Raw genomic sequence first — 26,173 nt, 5'->3', positions numbered from 1 at the left:
CAACACATTTTTACAATCTCCCACTGCTGCAACTGCTATTAATAAGGTCCCCACTCAACAAAGGCCACTTGCCCTGCACACAACACATTTTTACAATCTCCCCCTGCTGCAACTGCTGTTAATAAGGCCCACTCTCCACAAAGGCCACTTGCCCTGCACACAACACATTTTTACAATCTCCCCCTGCTGCAACTGCTATTAATAAGGTCCCCTCTCAACAAAGGCCACTTGCCCTGCACACAACACATTTTTACAATCTCCCACTGCTGCAACTGCTATTAATAAGGTCCCCTCTCCACAAAGGCCACTTGCCATGCACACAACACATTTTTACAATCTCCCCCTGCTGCAACTGCTATTAATATGGCCCCTTTCCACAAAGGCCACTTGCCATGCACACAACACATTTTTACAATCTCCCACTGCCGCAACTGCTATTAATAAGGTCCCCACTCAACAAAGGCCACTTGCCCTGCACACAACACACTTTTACAATCTCCCCCTGCTGCAACTGCTGTTAATAAGGCCCCCTCTCAACAAATGCCACTTGCCTTGCACACAACGCATTTTTACAATCTACCCCTGCTGCAACTGCTGTAAAGGAGGCCCCCTCTCATGAGAGGCATCTTGTCCTGCACACAACTAGTACAATTTACTATTTCATCCTGCTGTAGCCACTGTTATAATGCTACCTTGTTACCATAGAAGTAGTCATCTCAGAATGGTAGAATGTATTATGAAAGTTTCAAACCTTTATGTTAAAACGGAATTGGAAGTGAAATTACTGTACAAACCAAGTAATTTGATATGAAGCAACCATCACCTCAGTTCAGGATGCACCCTCTCACCTTTAACGCCAGACAATACAAAAACTAGGGCTCTATATCCATCACCTTGAAAAGGTCAGACAATACAAAACTAGGGCTATATATCCATCACCTTGAAAAGGTCAGACAATACAAAACTAGGGCTCTATATCCATCACCTTGAAGGCCAGACAATACAAAAACTAGGGCGCTACATTCATCACCTTGAAAACCAGACAATACAAATCTAGGGCTCTATATCCATCACCCTGAAAACCAGACAATAAAAATCTAGGGCTCTATATCCATCACCTTGAAGGCCAGACAATACAAAACCAGGGCTCTATATCCATCACCTTGAAAGCCAGACAATACAAAACCAGGGCTCTGGATCCATCACCTTGAAAACCAGACAATACAAATCTAGGGCTCTATATCCATCACCTTGAAAGCCAGACAATACAAAACCAGGGCTCTATATCCATCACCTTGAAAGCCAGACAATAAAAAACCAGGGCTCTATATCCATCACCTTGAAAGCCAGACAATAAAAAACTAGCGCTCTGGATCCAACACCTTGAAAGCAAGACAATATAAAACTAAGGCTCTGGATCCATCACCTTGAAAGCAAGACAATATAAAACTAAGGCTCTGGATCCATCACCTTGAAAGCCAGACAATACAAAACCAGGGCTCTATATCCATCACCTTGAAAGCCAGACAATACAAAACCAGGGCTCTGGATCCAACACCTTGAAAGCAAGACAATATAAAACTAAGGCTCTGGATCCATCACCTTGAAAGCCAGACAATACAAAACCAGGGCTCTATATCCATCACCTTGAAAGCCAGACAATACAAAACTAGGGCTCTATATCCATCACCTTGAAAGCCAGACAATACAAAACTAGGGCTCTATATCCATGACCCTGAAAGCCAGACAATACAAAACTTGGGCTCTATATCCATCACCTTGAAAGCCAGACAATACAAAAACAGGGCTCAGGATCCATCACTTTGAAAGCCAGGCAATATAAAACTAGGGCTCTGGATCCATCACCTTGAAAGCCAGACAATAAAAAGTAGGGCTCTATATCCATCACCTTGAAAGCCAGACAATACAAAACTGGGGTTCTGGATCCATCACCTTGAAAGCCAGATAATACAAAACAAGGGCTCTATATCCATCACCTTGAAAGCCAGACAAAACAAAGCTAGCGCTCTAGATCCATAAGCATGCATACAATTTCAGACAGTCTCAAAATAGAGAATAAAAAGACAGACAAAATAAAGTTGATTCTGCTATTATTACCCTCCCAGAAATAAACGAAAATCCTGATAACATTTTATTTTCAACTCCATAAAGAACCTATACTGAACAAAATTGGAGATATTTAATATAAATGGCATCCTAGATATTAGCTTAATGAAGAGGAAAATGGGACTGATTTACTAGAAATTAATTTGCTATAAAATGTTTGGTAGACAAATACAAACAGAACCTGGAGAAAATGGGCAGGTACTCATGTACACTGAAGGCCAAAAAATAATTTTTGAACCCAGCTGACATGGATCAGTTTTTGCATCAGAATCACCCACCTTGTGTATACAACGTGAAATGATATATTCTTGGCACTAACGAAAAAAGTGATGATGAAACACAGAGATACAGTATGGATGGCTGTAAATAAAAGTGATGATGAAACGTAGAGATACAGTATGGATGACTAAATAAAAGTGATGATGAAACATAGAGATACAGTATGGATGACTCTAAATAAAAGTGATGATGAAACAGAGATACAGTATGGATGACTAAATAAAAGTGATGATGAAACAGAGATACAGTATGGATGACTCTAAATAAAAGTGATGATGAAACATAGAGATACAGTATGGATGACTCTAAAGAAAAGTGATGATGAAACATAGAGATACAGTATGGATGGCTCTAAAGAAAAGTGATGATGAAACAGAGATACAGTATGGATGACTAAATAAAAGTGATGATGAAACATAGAGATACAGTATGGATGGCTCTAAATAAAAGTGATGATGAAACATAGAGATACAGTATGGATGACTCTAAATAAAAGTGATGATGAAACATAGAGATACAGTACGGATGACTCTAAAGAAAAGTGATGATGAAACACAGAGATACAGTATGGATGACTCTAAATAAAAGTGATGATGAAACAGAGATACAGTATGGATGACTCTAAATAAAAGTGATGATGAAACATAGAGATACAGTATGGATGACTCTAAAGAAAAGTGATGATGAAACATAGAGATACAGTATGGATGGCTCTAAATAAAAGTGATGATGAAACATAGAGATACAGTATGGATGACTCTAAATAAAAGTGATGATGAAACACAGAGATACAGTATGGATGACTCTAAATAAAAGTGATGATGAAACACAGAGATACAGTATGGATGACTCTAAATAAAAGTGATGATGAAACATAGAGATACAGTATGGATGGCTCTAAATAAAAGTGATGATGAAACACAGAGATACAGTATGGATGGCTCTAAATAAAAGTGATGATGAAACACAGAGATACAGTATGGATGGCTCTAAATAAAAGTGATGATGAAACACAGAGATACAGTATGGATGACTAAATAAAAGTGATGATGAAACATAGAGATACAGTATGGATGGCTCTAAATAAAAGTGATGATGAAACAGAGATACAGTATGGATGACTCTAAATAAAAGTGATGATGAAACATAGAGATACAGTATGGATGACTCTAAAGAAAAATGATGATGAAACATAGAGATACAGTATGGATGACTCTAAATAAAAGTGATGATGAAACATAGAGATACAGTATGGATGACTAAATAAAAGTGATGATGAAACATAGAGATACAGTATGGATGGCTCTAAATAAAAGTGATGATGAAACACAGAGATACAGTATGGATGGCTCTAAATAAAAGTGATGATGAAACACAGAGATACAGTATGGATGACTCTAAATAAAAGTGATAATGAAACACAGAGATACAGTATGGATGGCTCTAAATAAAAGATTTTCCTCGGGAACAACAATACAAAACAGATGCAGCATGGAAATCTAAAATTTCAACTAAATTTTCCACTCAGTGGATCATCAAGTCCAAAAATCACTGCAGAAATAATGTAATAAACAATTTTTCAACAGAATTAGAAAGGAATGCTGAATAACCTGTATGTATTCTAATAAAGCCTTGCATTTTCACAACACATGTTGCTAATTTAATTCAAAGAACCAAGACCTCAACATGTGTTGCACTGTTATACTCCTAACTGATCCAAGATTAAAGAGCGTGACAGAGTTATAACTGTTCACTGAAGCACTCTGCTTGCTTCATTTTTCTAATGCATAGCTAATGAAACACTAAAATTACATGTGTGTTGAAGCAATGGGTATAAAATGTTTTCTATTTTTTGGCTTCTAGGTCAGGCAGTTAATTTGACTTTGTAAAATTATCTATTAAATACCACGAAATGAATGAAAACTTTCCACTAATGAGCACCCAAAATAGTTTTTGAAAGTTTCTATTCTTAATATTTGACTGTATTTGCCAAAATGTACTCACAGTGCAAATTCAGATAGAGCATTACTTACTGATATAGTCCAGATTAAATTAGGTTTACTGGGTGGTTGGGTGTTTCTTGTTATAACAGTGACATCATCTCAAAATGCAGATATTTTAATTGACATAATCAAATGTGTCTTTATATAATCAACAAAGCTTGCAATCTTGTTCTTATAACTGCTATGAAAACAAGTAAGCAAGCGATTACACATCCTCAATAAAGCCTGCAATCTTGTTCTTGTAACAGCTATGACAAACAAGTAAGCAAGCGATAACACATCCTCAACAAAGCCTGCAATCTTGTTCTTGTAACAGCTATGACAAACAAGTAAGCAAGTGATAACACATCCTCAACAAAGCCTGCAATCTTGTTCTTGTAACAGCTATGACAAACAAGTAAGCAAGCGATAACACATCCTCAACAAAGCCTGCAATCTTGTTCTTGTAACAGCTATGACAAACAAGTAAGCAAGTGATAACACATCCTCAACAAAGCCTGCAATCTTGTTCTTACAACAGCTATGACAAACAAGTAAGCAAGCAATAACACATCCTCAACAAAGCCTGCAATCTTGTTCTTGTAACAGCTATGGCAAACAAGTAAGCAAGCGATAACACATCCTCAATAAAGCCTGCAATCTTTTTCTTACAACAGCTATGATAAACAAGTAAGCAAGCAATAACACATCCTCAACAAAGCCTGCAATCTTGTTCTTGTAACAGCTATGACAAACAAGTAAGCAAGTGATAACACATCCTCAATAAAGCCTGCAATCTTGTTCTTGTAACAGCTATGACAAACAAGTAAGCAAGCGATAACACATCCTCAACAAAGCCTGCAATCTTGTTCTTGTAACAGCTATGACAAACAAGTAAGCAAGTGATAACACATCCTCAACAAAGCCTGCAATCTTGTTCTTACAACAGCTATGACAAACAAGTAAGCAAGCAATAACACATCCTCAACAAAGCCTGCAATCTTGTTCTTGTAACAGCTATGGCAAACAAGTAAGCAAGCGATAACACATCCTCAATAAAGCCTGCAATCTTTTTCTTACAACAGCTATGATAAACAAGTAAGCAAGCAATAACACATCCTCAACAAAGCCTGCAATCTTGTTCTTGTAACAGCTATGGCAAACAAGTAAGCAAGCGATAACACATCCTCAATAAAGCCTGCAATCTTTTTCTTACAACAGCTATGATAAACAAGTAAGCAAGCGATAACACATCCTCAACAAAGCCTGCAGTCTTGTTCTTACAAGAGCTATGACAAACAAGTAAGCAAGCGATTACACATCCTCAGCAAAGCCTGCAATCTTGTTCTTATAACAGCTATGACAAACAAGTAAGCAAGTGGTAACACATCCTCAATAAAGCCTGCAATCTTGTTCTTGTAACAGCTATGACAAACAAGTAAGCAAGCGATTACACATCCTCAGCAAAGCCTGCAATCTTGTTCTTATAACAGCTATGACAAACAAGTAAGCAAGTGGTAACACATCCTCAATAAAGCCTGCAATCTTGTTCTTGTAACAGCTATGACAAACAAGTAAGCAAGCAATTACACATCCTCAGCAAAGCCTGCAATCTTGTTCTTGTAACAGCTATGGCAAACAAGTAAGCAAGCGATAACACATCCTCAACAAAGCCTGCAATCTTGTTCTTATAACAGCTATGACAAACAAGTAAGCAAGTGATAACACATCCTCAACAAAGCCTGCAATCTTGTTCTTGTAACAGCTATGACAAACAAGTAAGCAAGTTATAACACATCCTCAACAAAGCCTGCAATCTTGTTCTTACAACAGCTATGACAAACAAGTAAGCAAGCAATAACACATCCTCAACAAAGCTTGCAATCTTGTTCTTGTAACAGCTATGGCAAACAAGTAAGCAAGCGATAACACATCCTCAATAAAGCCTGCAATCTTTTTCTTACAACAGCTATGATAAACAAGTAAGCAAGCAATAACACATCCTCAACAAAGCCTGCAATCTTGTTCTTGTAACAGCTATGGCAAACAAGTAAGCAAGCAATAACACATCCTCAATAAAGCCTGCAATCTTTTTCTTACAACAGCTATGATAAACAAGTAAGCAAGCAATAACACATCCTCAACAAAGCCTGCAGTCTTGTTCTTACAACAGCTGTGACAAACAAGTAAGCAAGTGATAACACATCCTCAACAAAGCCTGCAATCTTGTTCTTATAACAGCTATGACAAACAAGTAAGCAAGCGATTACACATCCTCAGCAAAGCCTGCAATCTTGTTCTTATAACAGCTATGACAAACAAGTAAGCAAGCGATAACACATCCTCAACAAAGCCTGCAGTCTTGTTCTTATAACAGCTATGACAAACAAGTAAGCAAGCGATAACACATCCTCAACAAAGCCTGCATCCTCAATTCATGCACAACTTGTGCAACAATTTGTTTCCACTGTATCAACAAAAAAATGCAGAAAATGCAAAATATTATAAAGCACCTTTATGCAACTCGCACCAAGTTGGGTTGAAATACATTGAATGATCTAATAGTTATCCTCAAGAAACATAAATGTTTACAGTCATGGACATATAAACTATAGCCATATTCACCCAATCACACACCTGGGGATAAAATTCAAAGACTCTGCACTGCCTGTAGCCATGTAAACCCTACATACTGTAATTTTAGCTTTATGAGATGAAGTACCCAAAGTATAAAAGATTTCTTAAAAAGGAATACCTCTGAATCTGACAGCTATAAAAACTGCATCAAGAACAAGAACAAACCCATAGTTATTATAAACCTGTGTAGCTACAAAAACCTCTATTCTGACCATCACAAACCCATAGTTATTATAAACCTGTGTAGCTACAAAAACCTCTATTCTGACCAGCACAAACCCATAGTTATTATAGACCTGTGTAGCTACAAAAACCTCTATTCTGACCATCACAAACCCATAGTTATTATAGACCTGTGTAGCTAAAAAGTACAAAAAACCTCTATTCAGACCATCACAAACCCATAGTTATTATAGACCTGTGTAGCTAACAAGTACAAAAAACCTCTATTCTGACCATCACAAACCCATAGTTATTATAGACCTGTGTAGCTAACAAGCACAAAAACCACTATTCTGACTATCTATCACAAACCCATAGTTATTATAGACCTGTGTAGCTAACAAGCACAAAAAACCTCTATCACAAACCCATAGTTATTATAGACCTGTGTAGCTAACAAGCACAAAAAACCTCTATTCGGACCATCACAAACCCATAGTTATTATAGACATGTGTAGCTAACAAGCACAAAAAACCTCTATCACAAACCCATAGTTATTATAGACCTGTGTAGCTAACAAGCACAAAAAACCTCTATCACAAACCCATAGTTATTATAGACCTGTGTAGCTAACAAGCACAAAAAACCTCTATCACAAACCCACAGTTATTATTGACCTGTGTAGCTAACAAGTACAAAAAACCTCTATTCGGACCATCTCAAACCCATAGTTATTATAGACATGTGTAGCTAACAAGTACAAAAAACCTCTATTCTGACCATCACAAAACCATAGTTATTATAGACCTGTGTAAATACAAACCATAGTTATTATACACCTGTGTAGCTAACAAATACAAAAACCTCTATTCTGACCATCACACTAGTTTATTCCATTATTTTTTGGTGGTCAACCATTTTCTTGGACTAAATTGATATAAATCAAACTGTGGACAATGCAAAAGCAATACTTTTCAGCTCTGCAGACATGATAATTATCTCATTCACAGTTACACCTATCTTAGTGATTCCTCAATATAAAAGACACCTTTCCATATGGGACAACATTTATAAAGGACATTTCTTATGTCACTTCATTTTTACAATTTTGCAAAGGACATGTTCCCAACTCTGCATCTGTCCATAATTGCCTTTAAGGACAGATTTTATATTTACCTTGCAAAACCACCAGTGGCACTGCCCTGCGAGATCCCTGATGCATTTCCAAACACAGATTGTCCTCCAAAAGCACTAGGAGTTTGACTTCCAAAAACTGGGCTGCTCCCAAAGGCTGGAACAGTGCCAAATGCAGAACCACTGCCAAAGGAGGGCAAACCACCAAATCTGGGGGGACTCCCAAATCCACCTGTAAATAAAAAGGGAATATACGTATCATGAAATAAGAAATTATGGGATAATATAAAACATTCATTTTATGACTTATTTATTGTGTATTAACCAATGTCATGGTGAATAAGTAGTCCAAACTGTGCCACTGAGGTTTCAAGTATCTGTTTCCATTATAGACTTAACTAAAACATCAGTATAGGATCTAACCAAGACATCAGTATTGATCTAAGACATCAGTATAGATTTAACAAAGATATCAGTATAGATCTAACTAAGACATTATTATAGATCTAACTAAGACATCAGTATTGATCTAAGACATCAGTATAAATCTAACTAAGATAGCAGTATAGATCTAAGATATCATTATAGATCTAAGACATCAGTAAAGATCTAATTAAGACATGAGTAATGATCTAATTAAGACATCAATATAGATCAAAGACATCAGTATAGATCTAAGACATTATTATAAATCTAACTAAGACATTATTATAGATCTAAGGCATCAATATAGATCAAAGACATCAGTACAGATATAATTAAAACATCAATATAGATCTAAGACATTATTATAAATCTAATTAAGACATCAGTATAGATCTAACTAATACATCAGTATATATCTAAGACATTAATATAGATCTAAGACATCAGTATAGATCTAAGACATCAGTATAGATCTAACTAAAACATCAATATAAATCTAAGACATTATTATAAATCTAATCAAGACATCAGTATTGATCTAAGACATCAGTATAGATCAAAGACATCAGGATAGATCTAATTAATACATCAGTATATATCTAACTAAGACATCAAAATAGATGTAATACATCAGTATATATCTAAGACATTAATATAGATCTAAGAAATCAGTATAGATCAAACTAAGACATCAGTATATATCTAAGACATCAGTATAGATCTAACTAAAGATATCAGTATATGTCTAACTAAGACATCAGTATAGATCTAAGGAATCAGTATAGATCTAACTAAAGATATCAGTATATGTCTAAGACATCAGTATAGATCTAAGACATCAGTATAGATCTAACTAAAGATATCAGTATATGTCTAACTAAGACATCAGTATAGATCTAACTAAAGATATCAGTATATGTCTAACTAAGACATCATTATAGATCTAAGACATCAGGATAGATCTAAGACATCAGTATAGATCTAACTAAAGATATCAGTATAGATCTAAGACATCAGTATATATCTAAGACATCAGTATATGTCATACTAAGACATCAGTATATATCTAAGACATCAGTATAGATCTAAATAAAGATATCAGTATATGTCTAACTAAGACATCAGTATAGATCTAAGGAATCAGTATAGATCTAACTAAAGATATCAGTATATGTCTAACTAAGACATCAGTATAGATCTAAGACATCAGTATAGATCTAACTAAAGATATCAGTATATGTCTAACTAAGACATCAGTATAGATCTAAGACATCAGGATAGATCTAAGACATCAGTATAGATCTAACTAAAGATATCAGTATAGATCTAAGACATCAGTATATATCTAAGACATCAGTATATGTCATACTAAGACATCAGTATATATCTAAGACATCAGTATAGATCTAACTAAAGACATCAGCATATGTCTAACTAAGACATCAGTACATATCTAAGACATTATTATAGACCTAACTAAAGACATCAGTATAGATCTAACTAAGACATCAATATAGATCTAACTAAAGACATCAGTATATGTCTAACTAAGACATCAGTATATATCTAGGACATTATTATAGATCTAACTAAAGACATCAGTATACGTCTAACTAAGACTTCAGTATATATCTAAATGGCAATTTTATTTAAGAGTCCATGCTATCAAATGTGTTACCTAAACATAAATTTAATGCCATGTCACGTAAAAATGAACATACTGTGCACATCCCTCTAAGAAGGCTTCATCATTCTTAGCAAGCCTGTGTATAGGGAAGTACTAAATACCTGTCTCCAGTGTATATATTCAGTACTGGACTGGGTCGTAAATGCCATGGACACATTGAAGGAAAAGCGCACAATGATAATGAAATCTTTCAAGGTGTGTAGCATCAGTGTCAATCTGAGCGGAAGTGAAACGCGCTGATCAGAAATAACAAACAATTAAACAATATGGATGATGATAGTGATAGAGAATTTGAGGGCTTTTTGTCTGAGAACCTAAAAAACGCTATGGACAAGCTACTTGAAATTTAATAACCGCTCCGGTGGCCTAGTGGTTAGAGCGTCCGCCTCGGATGCGGGAGGTCGTGGGTTCGATCCCCGGCCGAGTCATACCAAAGACTTACAAAAATGGTACTAACAGCTGCTATGCTTGGCGTTCAGCATTAAGAGGTTAGTGTTAGGACTGGTCAGCCTGGTGTCAGGATAATGTGACTGGGTGGGAAATCATGCTACATGTCTGCGGCATGATGCCCCAGTGCTAGACATCACTATAAACTGCCACATTGCAGACATCGTTGCGATATGACTGGAAAATTGTTAAAGCTACGTTAAAAATCCAAATCACATCACATTGAAATTTAATTGTATATTTAAATATATTACAGCATTAAATCTTATTTCTTTTCATTCTTTGATGTTGCTATTTATTGTGTCTGGCTTAAATAAAAATGTTTATCTACCTACCTATCAATCTGTCTGCATACATACATACATACATACATACATACAAACAATAAAGAATTTTAAATCATATTAGTTCATGGAAGTTCATGGTCACATTAAATAATTGGTGACCAAATGAAGCAAACTTTGTATCAGTTAAATTCACAGCAAACACACTGTGAATTTTACATTAAATGACGCAGCATACCTTCCTAGATTGTGTCCAAACATATAAATTGTTGAAAAAGTTATAGCGCAGCAACATCCGAAAACTTACAAGGCATTTCAATATTATATTTTCCCCCAAAAAACATACCGTGTCTGAAAACATATGGTAAATACGGTATATAATGAACCTACTTGTGGATAGATATTTAACAAAGAAATTCACACCAACCTATACAATTTAAAGTGTTTTGGATTGATTGGACCCTTAGCTGTCTAGAATGATCAATTTAAGTTAAATAATCCAACATTTCACAAGTGATAATCCTTAGTTCAGCATTCCAAAAAATTACATGAAATAATGAATAACCAATAAAAATTGTATAGACTAACATCTGTCACAACATAAAGTGTAAGCAGTTTAAGGTATATTTTGTTTGATTTAACATCACTAAATGATGACAATAATCTATACCAAGTGTCATTGTGTTCCATAAAACCTGTAACACATTCACAAGTTTCTGTCTTATACAACATTCAGCTGTAGGACAAAAAGGGCAATAACTCTAACAAAAGTGATGCGAGAACAGTGATTTACTGAGCCATTAGTAAACCATTACTTAAATTAACAATTTACTGCATAAGCTGCAGGACAAAAAAGGGCAATAACTGACAGGAAAATAGTAATTTATCAATAAATGCACCTTGAGGTGATGACCATAATATATACAGTTTCACAGGGACTGACTGAAATTATTTTTCAATCCAATAATTCGGTCAAATACTATATGAAAATGTCAATATCGAGGGTCAATTTGCATTATTTCATTTAAGACCACCTAGATACTATAACAACTTATCTGACGAACAAACCGACATCAAAATGACCATTTAAGAGCTGAAGCAATCACAAGATTTTCAAGATTGCCACCATGGTGGCCATATTAGACATCAGATCTGACCCATTTTAATTTAGGGTCAACAAGACATTATTAGAAGTCTTCTGGTAAAACATCATGCTGATATGACCTTCTGTTTTGGAGAAGTAAAACAGCAAGATTTTCAAGGCAGCTGCCATGGTGGCCATATTGGATATCAGATGCGTACCATTTCAATTTAAGACCAACTAGACATCCTAAAATATTCTTCAGGTGAAAGCACAATGTGATACGACTAGCCATGTAACAGAAGTAGCAATAATAAGATTTTTTAGATTGGTAATGTGGCAGCTATACTGGAGGTCAGACTGGCACCATTTTAATTTATAACAATAAAAATGATATATCCATCTTACGTAGTCAAAACAAGTCTTTCAAGATTGCCACTGTCTGTACAGCATCATTAGGACCAAATAGTGAAAGCCATGCTGATATGACCATCCACTTCGGAGGAGTAGTGATAACAAGACTCTCAAGATGGTAGCCATACTAGATGTACGAGCAGCACCCTTTTAATTAGGACCAACAAGAAGTCTGCTAATGAAAACCCCATCTTTTATGACTATTTTTTAGGACATTAACAAGTTGTCCTGTATACACTAGCATTACATTAACAAGGAGCCCTGTATATCATTGAAAGACAGGAGGAATAACAAATATAAATTTTGTCAGGGACTATCAGAAGTTTCAATAAAAGCTGAAGGCTCAGTTAGTGTAGTGATACCTTGAGATCATAAGCAAAATTAAAGAGATAGACCCTAATAATGATCTGCTGGCACATTAAGTGATTGCTGATCTGGGTCTTCAAAGTTTGCAACATAAAACAAAGTTGTTGTATTACACACCTGCTGTCTGCTGTTGCTGAGAAAGCCCAAATCCTGTAGACCCCACTCCTCCACCTGATTGATTGGAGAAAGCCACACCAGTAAATGAGGAAGATGTCTGAGGGGATCCAAATGAACCTGAAGTCTTGGCACTTTGGTTTCCAAACAATACTGAAATTAAAAGATTTGGTTGTATATGCCCAGATCAAAATAATGTATGCAACAGAACACTTCAAGGAGCATTCATGAACATCCAAAAATTACAAGGAATATTGTTTTGTCTAATGGAAATATGTATCTACATCAAAGGAACACTACTCCATCTAGTAACTACTCAGGCTATGTATCAAATGATCCACCCAATGTTGTTCTGTGTTATTTATTTATTTTTTAAAAATACATGTGAGAATTTCTGAATTTAAAAAATGATATATACAAGTTTTAATGGCCTGTATTCCCTCTGATAAATTCAGCAAGTTTTTGGACAAAATTAAAGAAGTTTTCTTTAAAAAACAAATTCAAAGACTTTTCAAGAACAAAACCAACTTTCTCAAATTTCAAAGTGCTTTAATGGCAACTCTTCAAATTCAATGATTTTTCAAGAACTATGTTAACCATTTAATAATACACTGTACAAATTACAAGCATGTACATTTATATAAATCACATACCCATGACCTAAATACTTCATTAGCAGACCTAAATGCCATCTATACTTTCTGCAGCTTTAAGCCAAATTTAATACAGGAAACTAACTGCATTATTTACATCCTAAAATTGTCCATGCTGAAATTCACTGATGATTGGATCACAGCAAGGTCATGAAAATGAAACACTGTAATGTAGCTTTATTGACTGGATTTTGTGTATTATTTTATCACCATGGGCATCACTGTAATGTAGTGACTGGATTTTGTTTATTATATGATCACTATGGACATCACTGTAATGTAGTGACTGGATTTTGTGTATTATATGATCACTATGGGCATAAGTGAAATGTAGTGACTGGATTTTGTGTATTATTTGATCACTATGGGCATCACTGTAATGTAGTGACTGGATTTTGTGTTTTATATGATTACTATGGGTATCACTGTAATGTAGTGACTGGATCTTGTGTAGTATATGATTACTATGGACATCACTGTACTGTAGTGACTGGATCTTGTGTATTATATGATTACTATGGGAATGACTGTAATGTAGCCTTAATGACTGGATTTTGTGTATTATATGATTACTATGGGCATGACTGTAATGTAGCCTTAATGACTGAATTTTGTGTATTATATGATCACTATGGGCATGACTGTAATGTAGCCTTAATGACTGGATTTTGTGTATTATATGATTACTATGGGCATCAGAGTAATGTAGCCTTAATGACTGGATCTTGTGTATTATATGATTACTACTGGCATCACTGTAATGTAGCCTTAATGAATGGATTTTATGTATTACATGATCACTATGGGCATGACTGTAATATAGCCTTAATGACTGGATTTTGTGTATTATATGATTACTATGGGCATCACTGTAATGTAGCCTTAATGACTGGATTTTGTGTATTATATGATTACTATGGGCATCACTGTAATGTAGCCTTAATGACTGGATTTTGTGTATTATATGATCACTATGGGCATAAGTAAAATGTAGTGACTAGATTTTGTGTATTATATGATTGCTATGGACATCACTGTAATGTAGTGACTGCATTTTGTGTTTTATGTGATTAATATGGGCATCGGTGAAATGTAGTGACTGGATCTTGTGTATTATATGATTACTATGGACATCACTTTAATGTAACGACTCGATTTTGTGTATTATATGATCACTATGGGCATCACTGAAATGTAGCCTTAATGACTGGATTTTGTGTATTATATGATTAATATGGACATCACTGTAATGTAGCCTTAATGACTGGATTTTGTGTATTATATGATCACTATGGGCATCACTGAAATGTAGCCTTAATGACTGGATTTTGTGTATTATATGATTACTATGGGCATCACTGTAATGTAGTGAATGGATTTTGTGTATTATATGATTACTATGGGCATGACTGTAATGTAGCCTTAATGACTGGATTTTGTGTATTGTATGATTACTAGGGCATAACCGACTTTTGATCCGGAAATCGGATTCCACCGGATAGTATGAACTTCCGATTAATTGGAGTCGGACAAGGCAGGAACGACCTATTCGGATAATAAAAATAATAAAGTTGAATTTCTATAGCACCGTGTCTAGCACTGCGTGTCATTTGATAGTGCGTTAATAAAGTTAAATAAGAAGTCAGAAAAGTCCAATATGGTCAACACAACGGGGTGAAACGACAATACTTGAGTTAGACCGAAAGATTTAAATTTATTAAAATATATAATACAGTCCTACCCGTTTATGTCAACATCCTCAATAATGAAGGCATAATATTGAATACATTGACACATGCTAATGAGGTATTAAAAGAAAATGATTCCGCAAGAGGCCAACTTTATAGGACCAAACAAAAGCCTGTTTTATTTTTATTTGACCGCGACATTAAAGTATGGCGGCAAGATCAACTAATTGTTGAATAAAGTACAGGATGGAACTGGCCGCTTGCCGACATAAATGATTAAGGCGGGAAAATAAAAGCCTGGCGGCAAGATCAACTAATTGTTGAACAAAGAATGGGTCGGAACTGGCAAAAAAATAAAAAATTTCATGGATTCTTTGTGGCTTTGAACTTCGTTGCATTTTGCTATAGTCTTGCCATATCCTTCCCCTTGTGACATCGGTGTGATATGCAAAACGTGTGTAACACGGTTTAAAAAGTTAATTTGAAAAACCTTTTAATTTAGCATTTCCGATTAATTGAATCATATCCGGAATCGGAAAAATTTCATGCCCAAAATCCGGAATCGGAAATCAGTAGAAAAATGCTAATCGGTTATGCCCTAATGATTACTACGGGCTTTAGTGAAATGTAGCCTTAATGACTGGATTTTGTGTATTATATGATCACTATGGGCATCACTGTAATGTAGTAACTGGATTTTGTGTATTATATGATTATGATGGGCATCACTATAATGTAATGACTGGATTTTGTGTATTATATGATTACTATGGACATCACTGTAATGTAGTGACTGCATTTTGTGTTTTATATGATTAATATGGGCATGACTGTAATGTAGTGACTGGATTTTGTGTATTATATGATTACTATGGGCATCACTGTAATGTAGTGACTGGATTTTGTTTATTATATGATCACTATGGGCATCACTGTAATGTAGTGACTGGATTTTGTGTATTATATGATCACTATGGGCATAAGTGAAATGTAGTGACTGGATTTTGTGTATTATTTGATCACTATGGGCATCACTGTAATGTAGTGACTGGATTTTGTGTTTTATATGATTACTATGGGTATCACTGTAATGTAGTGACTGGATCTTGTGTAGTATATGATTACTATGGACATCACTGTACTGTAGTGACTGGATCTTGTGTATTATATGATTACTATGGGAATGACTGTAATGTAGCCTTAATGACTGGATTTTGTGTATTATATGATTACTATGGGCATGACTGTAATGTAGCCTTAATGACTGGATTTTGTGTATTATATGATTACTATGGGCATGACTGTAATGTAGCCTTAATGACTGAATTTTGTGTATTATATGATTACTATGGGCATCAGAGTAATGTAGCCTTAATGACTGGATCTTGTGTATTATATGATTACTACTGGCATCACTGTAATGTAGCCTTAATGAATGGATTTTATGTATTACATGATCACTATGGGCATGACTGTAATATAGTTTTAATGACTGGATTTTGTGTATTATATGATTACTATGGGCATCACTGTAATGTAGCCTTAATGACTGGATTTTGTGTATTATATGATCACTATGGGCATAAGTGAAATGTAGTGACTAGATTTTGTGTATTATATGATTGCTATGGACATCACTGTAATGTAGTGACTGCATTTTGTGTTTTATATGATTAATATGGGCATCGGTGAAATGTAGTGACTGGATCTTGTGTATTATATGATTACTATGGACATCACTTTAATGTAACGACTCAATTTTGTGTATTATATGATCACTATGGGCATCACTGAAATGTAGCCTTAATGACTGGATTTTGTGTATTATATGATTAATATGGACATCACTGTAATGTAGCCTTAATGACTGGATTTTGTGTATTATATGATCACTATGGGCATCACTGAAATGTAGCCTTAATGACTGGATTTTGTGTATTATATGATTACTATGGGCATCACTGTAATGTAGTGAATGGATTTTGTGTATTATATGATTACTATGGGCATGACTGTAATGTAGCCTTAATGACTGGATTTTGTGTATTGTATGATTACTAGGGCATAACTGACTTTTGATCCGGAAATCGGATTCCACCGGATAGTATGAACTTCCGATTAATCGGAGTCGGACAAGGCAGGAACAACCGATTCGGATAATAAAAATAATAAAGTTGAATTTCTATAGCACTGTGTCTAACACTGCATGTCATTCGATAGTGCGTTAATAAAGTTAAATAAGAAGTCAGAAAAGTCCAATATGGTCAACACAACGGGGTGAAACGATAATACTTGAGTTAGACCGAAAGATTTAAATTTATTAAAATATATAATACAGTCCTACCCGTTTATGTCAACATCCTCAATAATGAAGGCATAATATTGAATACATTGACACATGCTAATGAGGTATTAAAAGAAAATGATTCCGCAAGAGGCCAACTTTATAGGACCAAACAAAAGCCTGTTTTATTTTTATTTGACCGCGACATTAAAGCATGGCGGCAAGATCAACTAATTGTTGAAAAAAGTACAGGATGGAACTGGCCGCTTGCCGACATAAATGATTAAGGTGGGAAAATAAAAGCCTGGCGGCGATCAACTAATTGTTGAACAAAGAATGGGTCGGAACTGGCAAAAAAATAAAAAATTTCATGGATTCTTTGTGGCTTTGAACTTCGTTGCATTTTGCTATAGTCCTGCCATATCCTTCCCCTTGTGACATCGGTGTGATATGCAAAACGTGTGTAACACGGTTTAAAAAGTTAATTTGAAAAACCTTTTAATTTAGCATTTCCGATTAATTGAATCATATCCGGAATCGGAAAAATTTCATGCCCAAAATCCGGAATCGGAAATCAGTAGAAAAATGCTAATCGGTTATGCCCTAATGATTACTACGGGCTTTAGTGAAATGTAGCCTTAATGACTGGATTTTGTGTATTATATGATCACTATGGGCATCACTGTAATGTAGTAACTGGATTTTGTGTATTATATGATTACTATGGGCATCACTGTAATGTAGTGAATGGATTTTGTGTACTATATAATTACTATGGGCATGACTGTAATGTAGCCTTAATGACTGGATTATGGGCATCACTGTAATGAAGCTTTAATGACTGGATTTTGTGTATTATATGATTATGATGGGCATCACTATAATGTAATGACTGGATTTTGTGTATTATATGATTACTATGGACATCACTGTAATGTAGTGACTGCATTTTGTGTTTTATATGATTAATATGGGCATGACTGTAATGTAGTGACTGGATTTTGTGTATTATATGATTACTATGGGCATGACTGTAATGTAGTGACTGGATTTTGTGTATTATATGATCACTATGGACATTACTGTAATGTAGTGACTGCATTTTGTGTTTTATATGATTAATATGGGTATGACTGTAATGTAGTGACTGGATTTTGTGTATTATATGATTACTATGGACATAACTGTAATGTAGCCTTAATGACTGGATTTTGTGTATTATATGATTACTATGGGCATCACTGTAATGTAGTGACTGCATTTTGTGTATTATATAATTACTATGGGCATCACTGAAATGTAGTGACTGGATTTTGTGTATTATATAATTACTATGGGCATGACTGTAATGTAGTGACTGGATTTTGTGTATTATATAATTACTATGGGCATGACTGTAATGTAGCCTTAATGACTGGATTTTGTGTATTGTGTGATTACTATGGGCATCACTGTAATGTAGTGACTGGATTTTGTGTATTATATTAATATGGACATCAGTGTAATGTAGTGACTGGATCTTGTGTATTATATGATCACTATGGACATCAGTGTAATGTAGTGACTGGATTTTGTGTATTATATGATTAATATGGGCATCACTGTAATGTAGCGACTGAATCTTGTGTATTATATGATCACTATGGGCATGACTGTAATGTAGTGAATGGATTTTGTGTATATGATTAATATGGACATCAGTGTAATGTAGTGACTGGATTTTGTGTATTATATGATTAATATGGGCATCACTGTAATGTAGCGACTGGATCTTGTGTATTATATGATCACTATGGGCATAACTGTAATGTAGTGAATGGATTTTGTGTATTATATGATTAATATGGACATCAGTGTAATGTAGTGACTGGATTTTGTGTATTATATGATTAATATGGACATCAGTGTAATGTAGTGACTGGATTTTGTGTATTATATGATCACTATGGGCATCACTGAAATGTAGCCTTAATGACTGGATTTTGTGTATTATATGATTACTATGGGCATGACTGTAATATAGCCTTAATGAATGGATTTTGTGTATTATATGATTACTATGGGCATCACTGTAATGTAGCCTTAATGACTGGATCTTGTGTATTATATGATTAATATGGACATCAGTGTAATGTAGTGACTGGATTTTGTGTATTATATGATCGCTATGGACATCAGTGTAATGTAGTGACTGGATCTTGTGTATTACATGATTAATATGGGCATCACTGTAATGTAGCCTTAATGAATGGATTTTGTGTATTATATGATTACTATGGGCATCACTGAAATGTAGCCTTAATGACTGGATTTTGTGTATTATATGATCACTATGGGCATCACTGAAATGTAGTGACTGGATTTTGTGTATTATATGATCACTATGGGCATCACTGAAATGTAGTGACTGGATTTTGGTTATTATATGATTACTATGGGCATCACAGAAATGTAGTGACTGGATTTTGTGTATTATCTGATTACTATGGGCATGACTGTAATGAAGCCTTAATGACTGGATTTTGTGTGTTATATCGTCAATATGGGCATCACAGAAATGTAGTGACTGGATTTTGTGTATTATATGATTACTATGGACATCACTATAATGTAATGACTGGATTTTGTGTATTATATGATTAATATGGACATCACTGTAATGTAGCCTTAATGACTGGATTTTGTGTATTATATGATTACTATGGACATCACTATAATGTAATGACTGGATTTTGTGTATTATATGATTACTATGGGCATGACTGTAATGTAGTGACTGGATTTTGTGTATTATATAATTACTATGGGCATGACTGTAATGTAGCCTTAATGACTGGATTTTGTGTATTGTGTGATTACTATGGGCATCACTGTAATGTAGTGACTGGATTTTGTGTATTATATTAATATGGACATCAGTGTAATGTAGTGACTGGATCTTGTGTATTATATGATCACTATGGACATCAGTGTAATGTAGTGACTGGATTTTGTGTATTATATGATTAATATGGGCATCACTGTAATGTAGCGACTGAATCTTGTGTATTATATGATCACTATGGGCATGACTGTAATGTAGTGAATGGATTTTGTGTATATGATTAATATGGACATCAGTGTAATGTAGTGACTGGATTTTGTGTATTATATGATTAATATGGGCATCACTGTAATGTAGCGACTGGATCTTGTGTATTATATGATCACTATGGGCATAACTGTAATGTAGTGAATGGATTTTGTGTATTATATGATTAATATGGACATCAGTGTAATGTAGTGACTGGATTTTGTGTATTATATGATTAATATGGACATCAGTGTAATGTAGTGACTGGATTTTGTGTATTATATGATCACTATGGGCATCACTGAAATGTAGCCTTAATGACTGGATTTTGTGTATTATATGATTACTATGGGCATGACTGTAATATAGCCTTAATGAATGGATTTTGTGTATTATATGATTACTATGGGCATCACTGTAATGTAGCCTTAATGACTGGATCTTGTGTATTATATGATTAATATGGACATCAGTGTAATGTAGTGACTGGATTTTGTGTATTATATGATCGCTATGGACATCAGTGTAATGTAGTGACTGGATCTTGTGTATTACATGATTAATATGGGCATCACTGTAATGTAGCCTTAATGAATGGATTTTGTGTATTATATGATTACTATGGGCATCACTGAAATGTAGCCTTAATGACTGGATTTTGTGTATTATATGATCACTATGGGCATCACTGAAATGTAGTGACTGGATTTTGTGTATTATATGATCACTATGGGCATCACTGAAATGTAGTGACTGGATTTTGGTTATTATATGATTACTATGGGCATCACAGAAATGTAGTGACTGGATTTTGTGTATTATCTGATTACTATGGGCATGACTGTAATGAAGCCTTAATGACTGGATTTTGTGTGTTATATCGTCAATATGGGCATCACAGAAATGTAGTGACTGGATTTTGTGTATTATATGATTACTATGGACATCACTATAATGTAATGACTGGATTTTGTGTATTATATGATTAATATGGACATCACTGTAATGTAGCCTTAATGACTGGATTTTGTGTATTATATGATTACTATGGACATCACTATAATGTAATGACTGGATTTTGTGTATTATATGATTACTATGGGCATCACTGTAATGTAACCTTAATGACTGGATTTTGTGTATTAATTAATTGATCAATAAAAATCTAGCAGGGATGAGATGTTTGTACATTTTGTTTGTTTCTTAAATCAAGACCTTCAAATACTCTGTGTCATGTTTACCCCGACCCAGAGTAGCCCAGTTGAAACATGTATAATCAAAGTAATTCTGACAGGCCATTGTTTGATGTCAAACATTGCCAAAGGCTAGCACTAATCCGTTACGTAAGATTGTTGTGGCTAGAATTGAAGAGCCGGACATAGGAGTTGCGAGGCCGCCCGATAGCCAATTATCACCTAGGTGTCGAAATGTTTTCCAAGATCAAAAGAAGTTGCCTGAAGAAGTGGGAGTGTCTTAACTTCTTTCCCTGCAAACAGACAGACAGGTTGAACTGGCCGCTAAGACGATTGGATAGGGGCACAGTGCCACCCAATCAGAATCGAGATAGGGGAGAGACCTTGATTTGGGTAGAATGATATCCCCGCGTCTTCCAGCAAGAGTTAGTTCGCTGAGAGAAATTACCCAGAGTGGAGGTTAGCGTAACTCCGAATAGCCATTCGTTATTGGCGGGAAAATCTTAGAGCGGGAAATTCTAAGTAGAGAGCTTCAAATAAGGTCAGTAGAATATTTGTTCGGTCTTTGTGGAATGCAACTGCATTTTAATTGTAGGTTGTACGTATACTTTATTATTACTAGAATCGTAGTACGAAGAGTTACTTTGTTTTGTTAATATGTTTGCATATTTTGAAGAAATGAGTTGATATTTGTAAAGAATTATATAGCTTGCTAGCCGTCGTAAGAGTTAATATTGTAATTCGCTATGTGGGTATTTTATAGTAGACTAACACGTATGTTCATATGATTATAGATTTTGCCATTGTTGAATATTTGTAATGTACAGACATGCGTCTGATTGTTGTCAGATTGTAGTATGATGAGATTAAATATATATGTGTATATACTGACATGATGCAATGTATTGATGTCTGTATAACAATTCGCTAATACCGTGTTATTATGCCATTGTTTACCCTGTTAGAAGTGTGTGGGAATTTTGATATGTATGCATGCGTGACCGAAACAGTGATAGCTATCTGATGATTAATTGTCGATATAGTGTGAGGTGAGATTCGATAAAACATATGTTAACGCCTTGTGGTTTTTCACAGGAAGCTTTGAGGGACAGACCAGTTATAGTTTGGTCCCGTAGTTTCAGATAGAGAGATGGAGGAAAAGAGAAGAAAGGAGAGAACTCAGGACAAGTTGAAGTCTAGGAGCAAATTGGAGGAGGAGATAGTAGAGACGGAGGAAAGGAGAAAAAAGGAGAGAAGTCAGGAGAAGTTGAAGTCTGGGAGAGAAATTGTAGGAGGAGATAGTAGAGAGGGAAACGGAGACAAAGGAGGACTTAGAGGAACGGAAAGAAGGAAGGAATCAGCGGGAAAGAAACAGATGAGTAGATGCAAGGACAGGGGGAAAATCGAACTCACACTGTAAATCACGGGATGAATTAGGCTGTCACTTGGTCGAGGGAAAGATGAGTGATTGGAAGTTATCGTTTTAAATTATCACATTTATTAAATTGTTATTGATTGAATTTCATCTTAGTGTTCTCTATAATTTAACCATCGGCATTGCTGACTGGGGGCTCAGAGCTGTAAAACTACCTCGTCACTAATTTAACTTTCTAACCTCACGAACCAGAGTGGAACTTTCATCATAATTTAATTAAATTATATTGGAAGAACCCCACCCCAATACGTGCAAACGTCACACTCTGCCACGATAACCTGATTTTCAAACCTACTGTAAAATTCCTAGGTCTCCATGCCTGAAATGAACCACATTTTCTGTATGCAGAAAGTGAATAAAAAGTAGGCTGAAAGTAGTGAAGGCACCTGGTCACATGTACTAATTTCTTAATTTGGCCAATTACATGTTCCCTGGTGAGTTATTGTATTTTAAAAATGAATCAGTTTAGTGAAAATGTTAAAAACATCTGAGAATTAAATGAGTTCTGTATCAAGACAACAGCTGAATCCCAGAATAATAATGATTCAGATGATGGTGAAGTAAATCTCTGCACAACTGCATTAAAACGAATTACATCTTCTTCAGAAAACACCAGTGCTGCAGATGGTTTTGAAAATGATATAACAAAATTCTCTGCAGAACAATTACCTCTTTAGGGCTGCATTTTTATATAGAACACTGCATAACAATCCACATCAGCAACAGGCTAATAAGTTTATGATTGTACAATCCACACATCCATTTAAAAAAGGGATGGTAGTGTCATCAAAAGAAAAGACAGTGTTCTCTAACTTGTACACAGTACATCTAATGTAACAGTGATTCATATTCATGACAAGACTTGCCCTGAAATGCTAGAATTGGACATTTCCTCACATACTCAGTGGGGAGTTAGACTGTCTCTCATCTGCGCATGATGAGTTTTATGGATCAGGAGTATTACTGACTGAATCTTCTAATGACATTCATGCAGGCAGACCATATGGGAGTCTCAGGGTATTATACTGTATCTCTTGCAAGTATTATTGAAGTAAAACTGCTTGATAATCCCAGATGAATAGGTATTACTATTATTAAAACATAGGATTCTTCTTTGCTTTTTGTAAATATCTTTTGACATTGTGATCTTGTTGAAAATTTTGGAGAATTTGCTGATTATCTGAGCAAAATTAATGCTACTGTATAAAATGGTAATACTCTAAATGTTTATGTAATAGTAGATTGGAATGCTGATATACTCAAATCCACTCCCTCTGGAGACCAGCTTTGCCTATTTTGTGATGAATATGGTTATATCACATTGGACTTAAAACTTATTGCAGATCACACAACAATTTTTCTTATCGAAGTGACACACACGATCTCTTGATTGGATCAGTGTCTCTTCACATTCTGTTTATTCTGCTATAAGTGATATGAGAATAATTCACACCCTAGTAGGGTCTGAGCAAAATCCTACTTTAATAACTATCAATGCTTGCCTAATTTCTGGACTCGGTGAACTCTTAAAATTTGAACTACAACATCAATTGGTCAGACCTTACTGCTAAGAAAAACTGAATTATACATCTGCAGTCTTATTAAACAAAGTAGAAATCCCATACTGTATTGCAGTCTGTAGAGGTCATGGCTGTAGCAATCAGTACATGAAACAAAGTAGAAATCCCAAACTGTATTGCAGTCTGTAGAGGTCATGGCTGTAGCAATCAGTACATGAAACAAAGTAGAAATCCCAAACTGTATTGCAGTCTGTAGAGGTCATGGCTGTAGCAATCAGTACATGAAACAAAGTAGAAATCCCATACTGTATTGCAGTCTGTAGAGGTCATGGCTGTAGCAATCAGTACATTAAACAAAGTAGAAATCCCATACTGTATTGCAGTCTGTAGAGGTCATGGCTGTAGCAATCAGTACATGAAACAGATTAGTGGATTATACACAGATATAATAAAATTTGTGTCCAACTCTGATAAAAAAAACTTGATTAGTAAATCCAAATTTGGTTACTAGGTTATGCCAGGCTGTAATGACTGTGTCAAAGAGCTATACAACATCGCATGAAATATTTACATTAATAATGTGATAATGGTTAACCTCGTCATGGACCTCTCTTTAACCAAATGGACCTCTCAGTAACCAAATGAACCTCTCTTTAACCAAATGGACATCTCAGTAACCAAATGAACCTCTCTTTAACCAAATGGACCTCTCAGTAACCAAATGAACCTCTCTTTAACCCAATGGACCTCTCAGTAACCAAATGAACCTCTCTTTAACCAAATGGACCTCTCTTTAACCAAATGCATGAAACTAGAGCTCAATTAAAGTATGCTCTTAGATTACATAAAAAGGAAGAATTAAAACAGAGAGCAGACATCCTAACAAATAAATTTAAATAGCTAAAATAACATACAACATGTGGGAAACATCATGTTGAAGCCTTACTCAACAGTGTTAAAAATGATTTGAATAACAGGTATGTTCTTTCAGCATTCAAGACTCCATCTACCACATCTGATACACAACATACTGCAACTGAACAAAAAGAGGGTAAATGTCCAAGAACAGATATTTTTTATGTGAAACACTTTAAATTTTTAAACAGTAGATTTCATGTCCTTCGATGATTTTATTTGTGTGTTGGTACAAAACTTTGTTCCAGATGATTTCACGAAGACAATTATC

At 35.0% G+C, this 26,173-nt stretch overlaps 1 protein-coding gene across 3 annotated transcripts in view; it reads right to left on the bottom strand.

Annotated features, from left to right (window-relative positions):
* Positions 1-26,173, bottom strand: part of LOC149780218 (uncharacterized) — a 146,412-nt gene that overhangs the window by 4,486 nt on the left and 115,753 nt on the right. For all 3 annotated transcript variants that reach the window (XM_089936978.1, XM_089936980.1, XM_089936979.1), the window contains exons 29-30: positions 13,145-13,294; positions 8,365-8,554 (exon numbers count right to left, since the gene is read on the bottom strand). In XM_089936978.1, the coding sequence (XP_089793104.1) occupies positions 8,365-8,554; positions 13,145-13,294 (340 nt within the window). The remainder of the gene's footprint in view (positions 1-8,364; positions 8,555-13,144; positions 13,295-26,173) is intronic.

Source organism: Sinohyriopsis cumingii, chromosome 16 (genome assembly GCF_028554795.1).
Source record: "Sinohyriopsis cumingii isolate HCF-2022 chromosome 16, ASM2855479v2, whole genome shotgun sequence".
NCBI classification, from domain to species: Eukaryota; Metazoa; Mollusca; class Bivalvia; order Unionida; family Unionidae; genus Sinohyriopsis; species Sinohyriopsis cumingii.
This window is presented reverse-complemented; position numbering and strand designations above follow the sequence as displayed.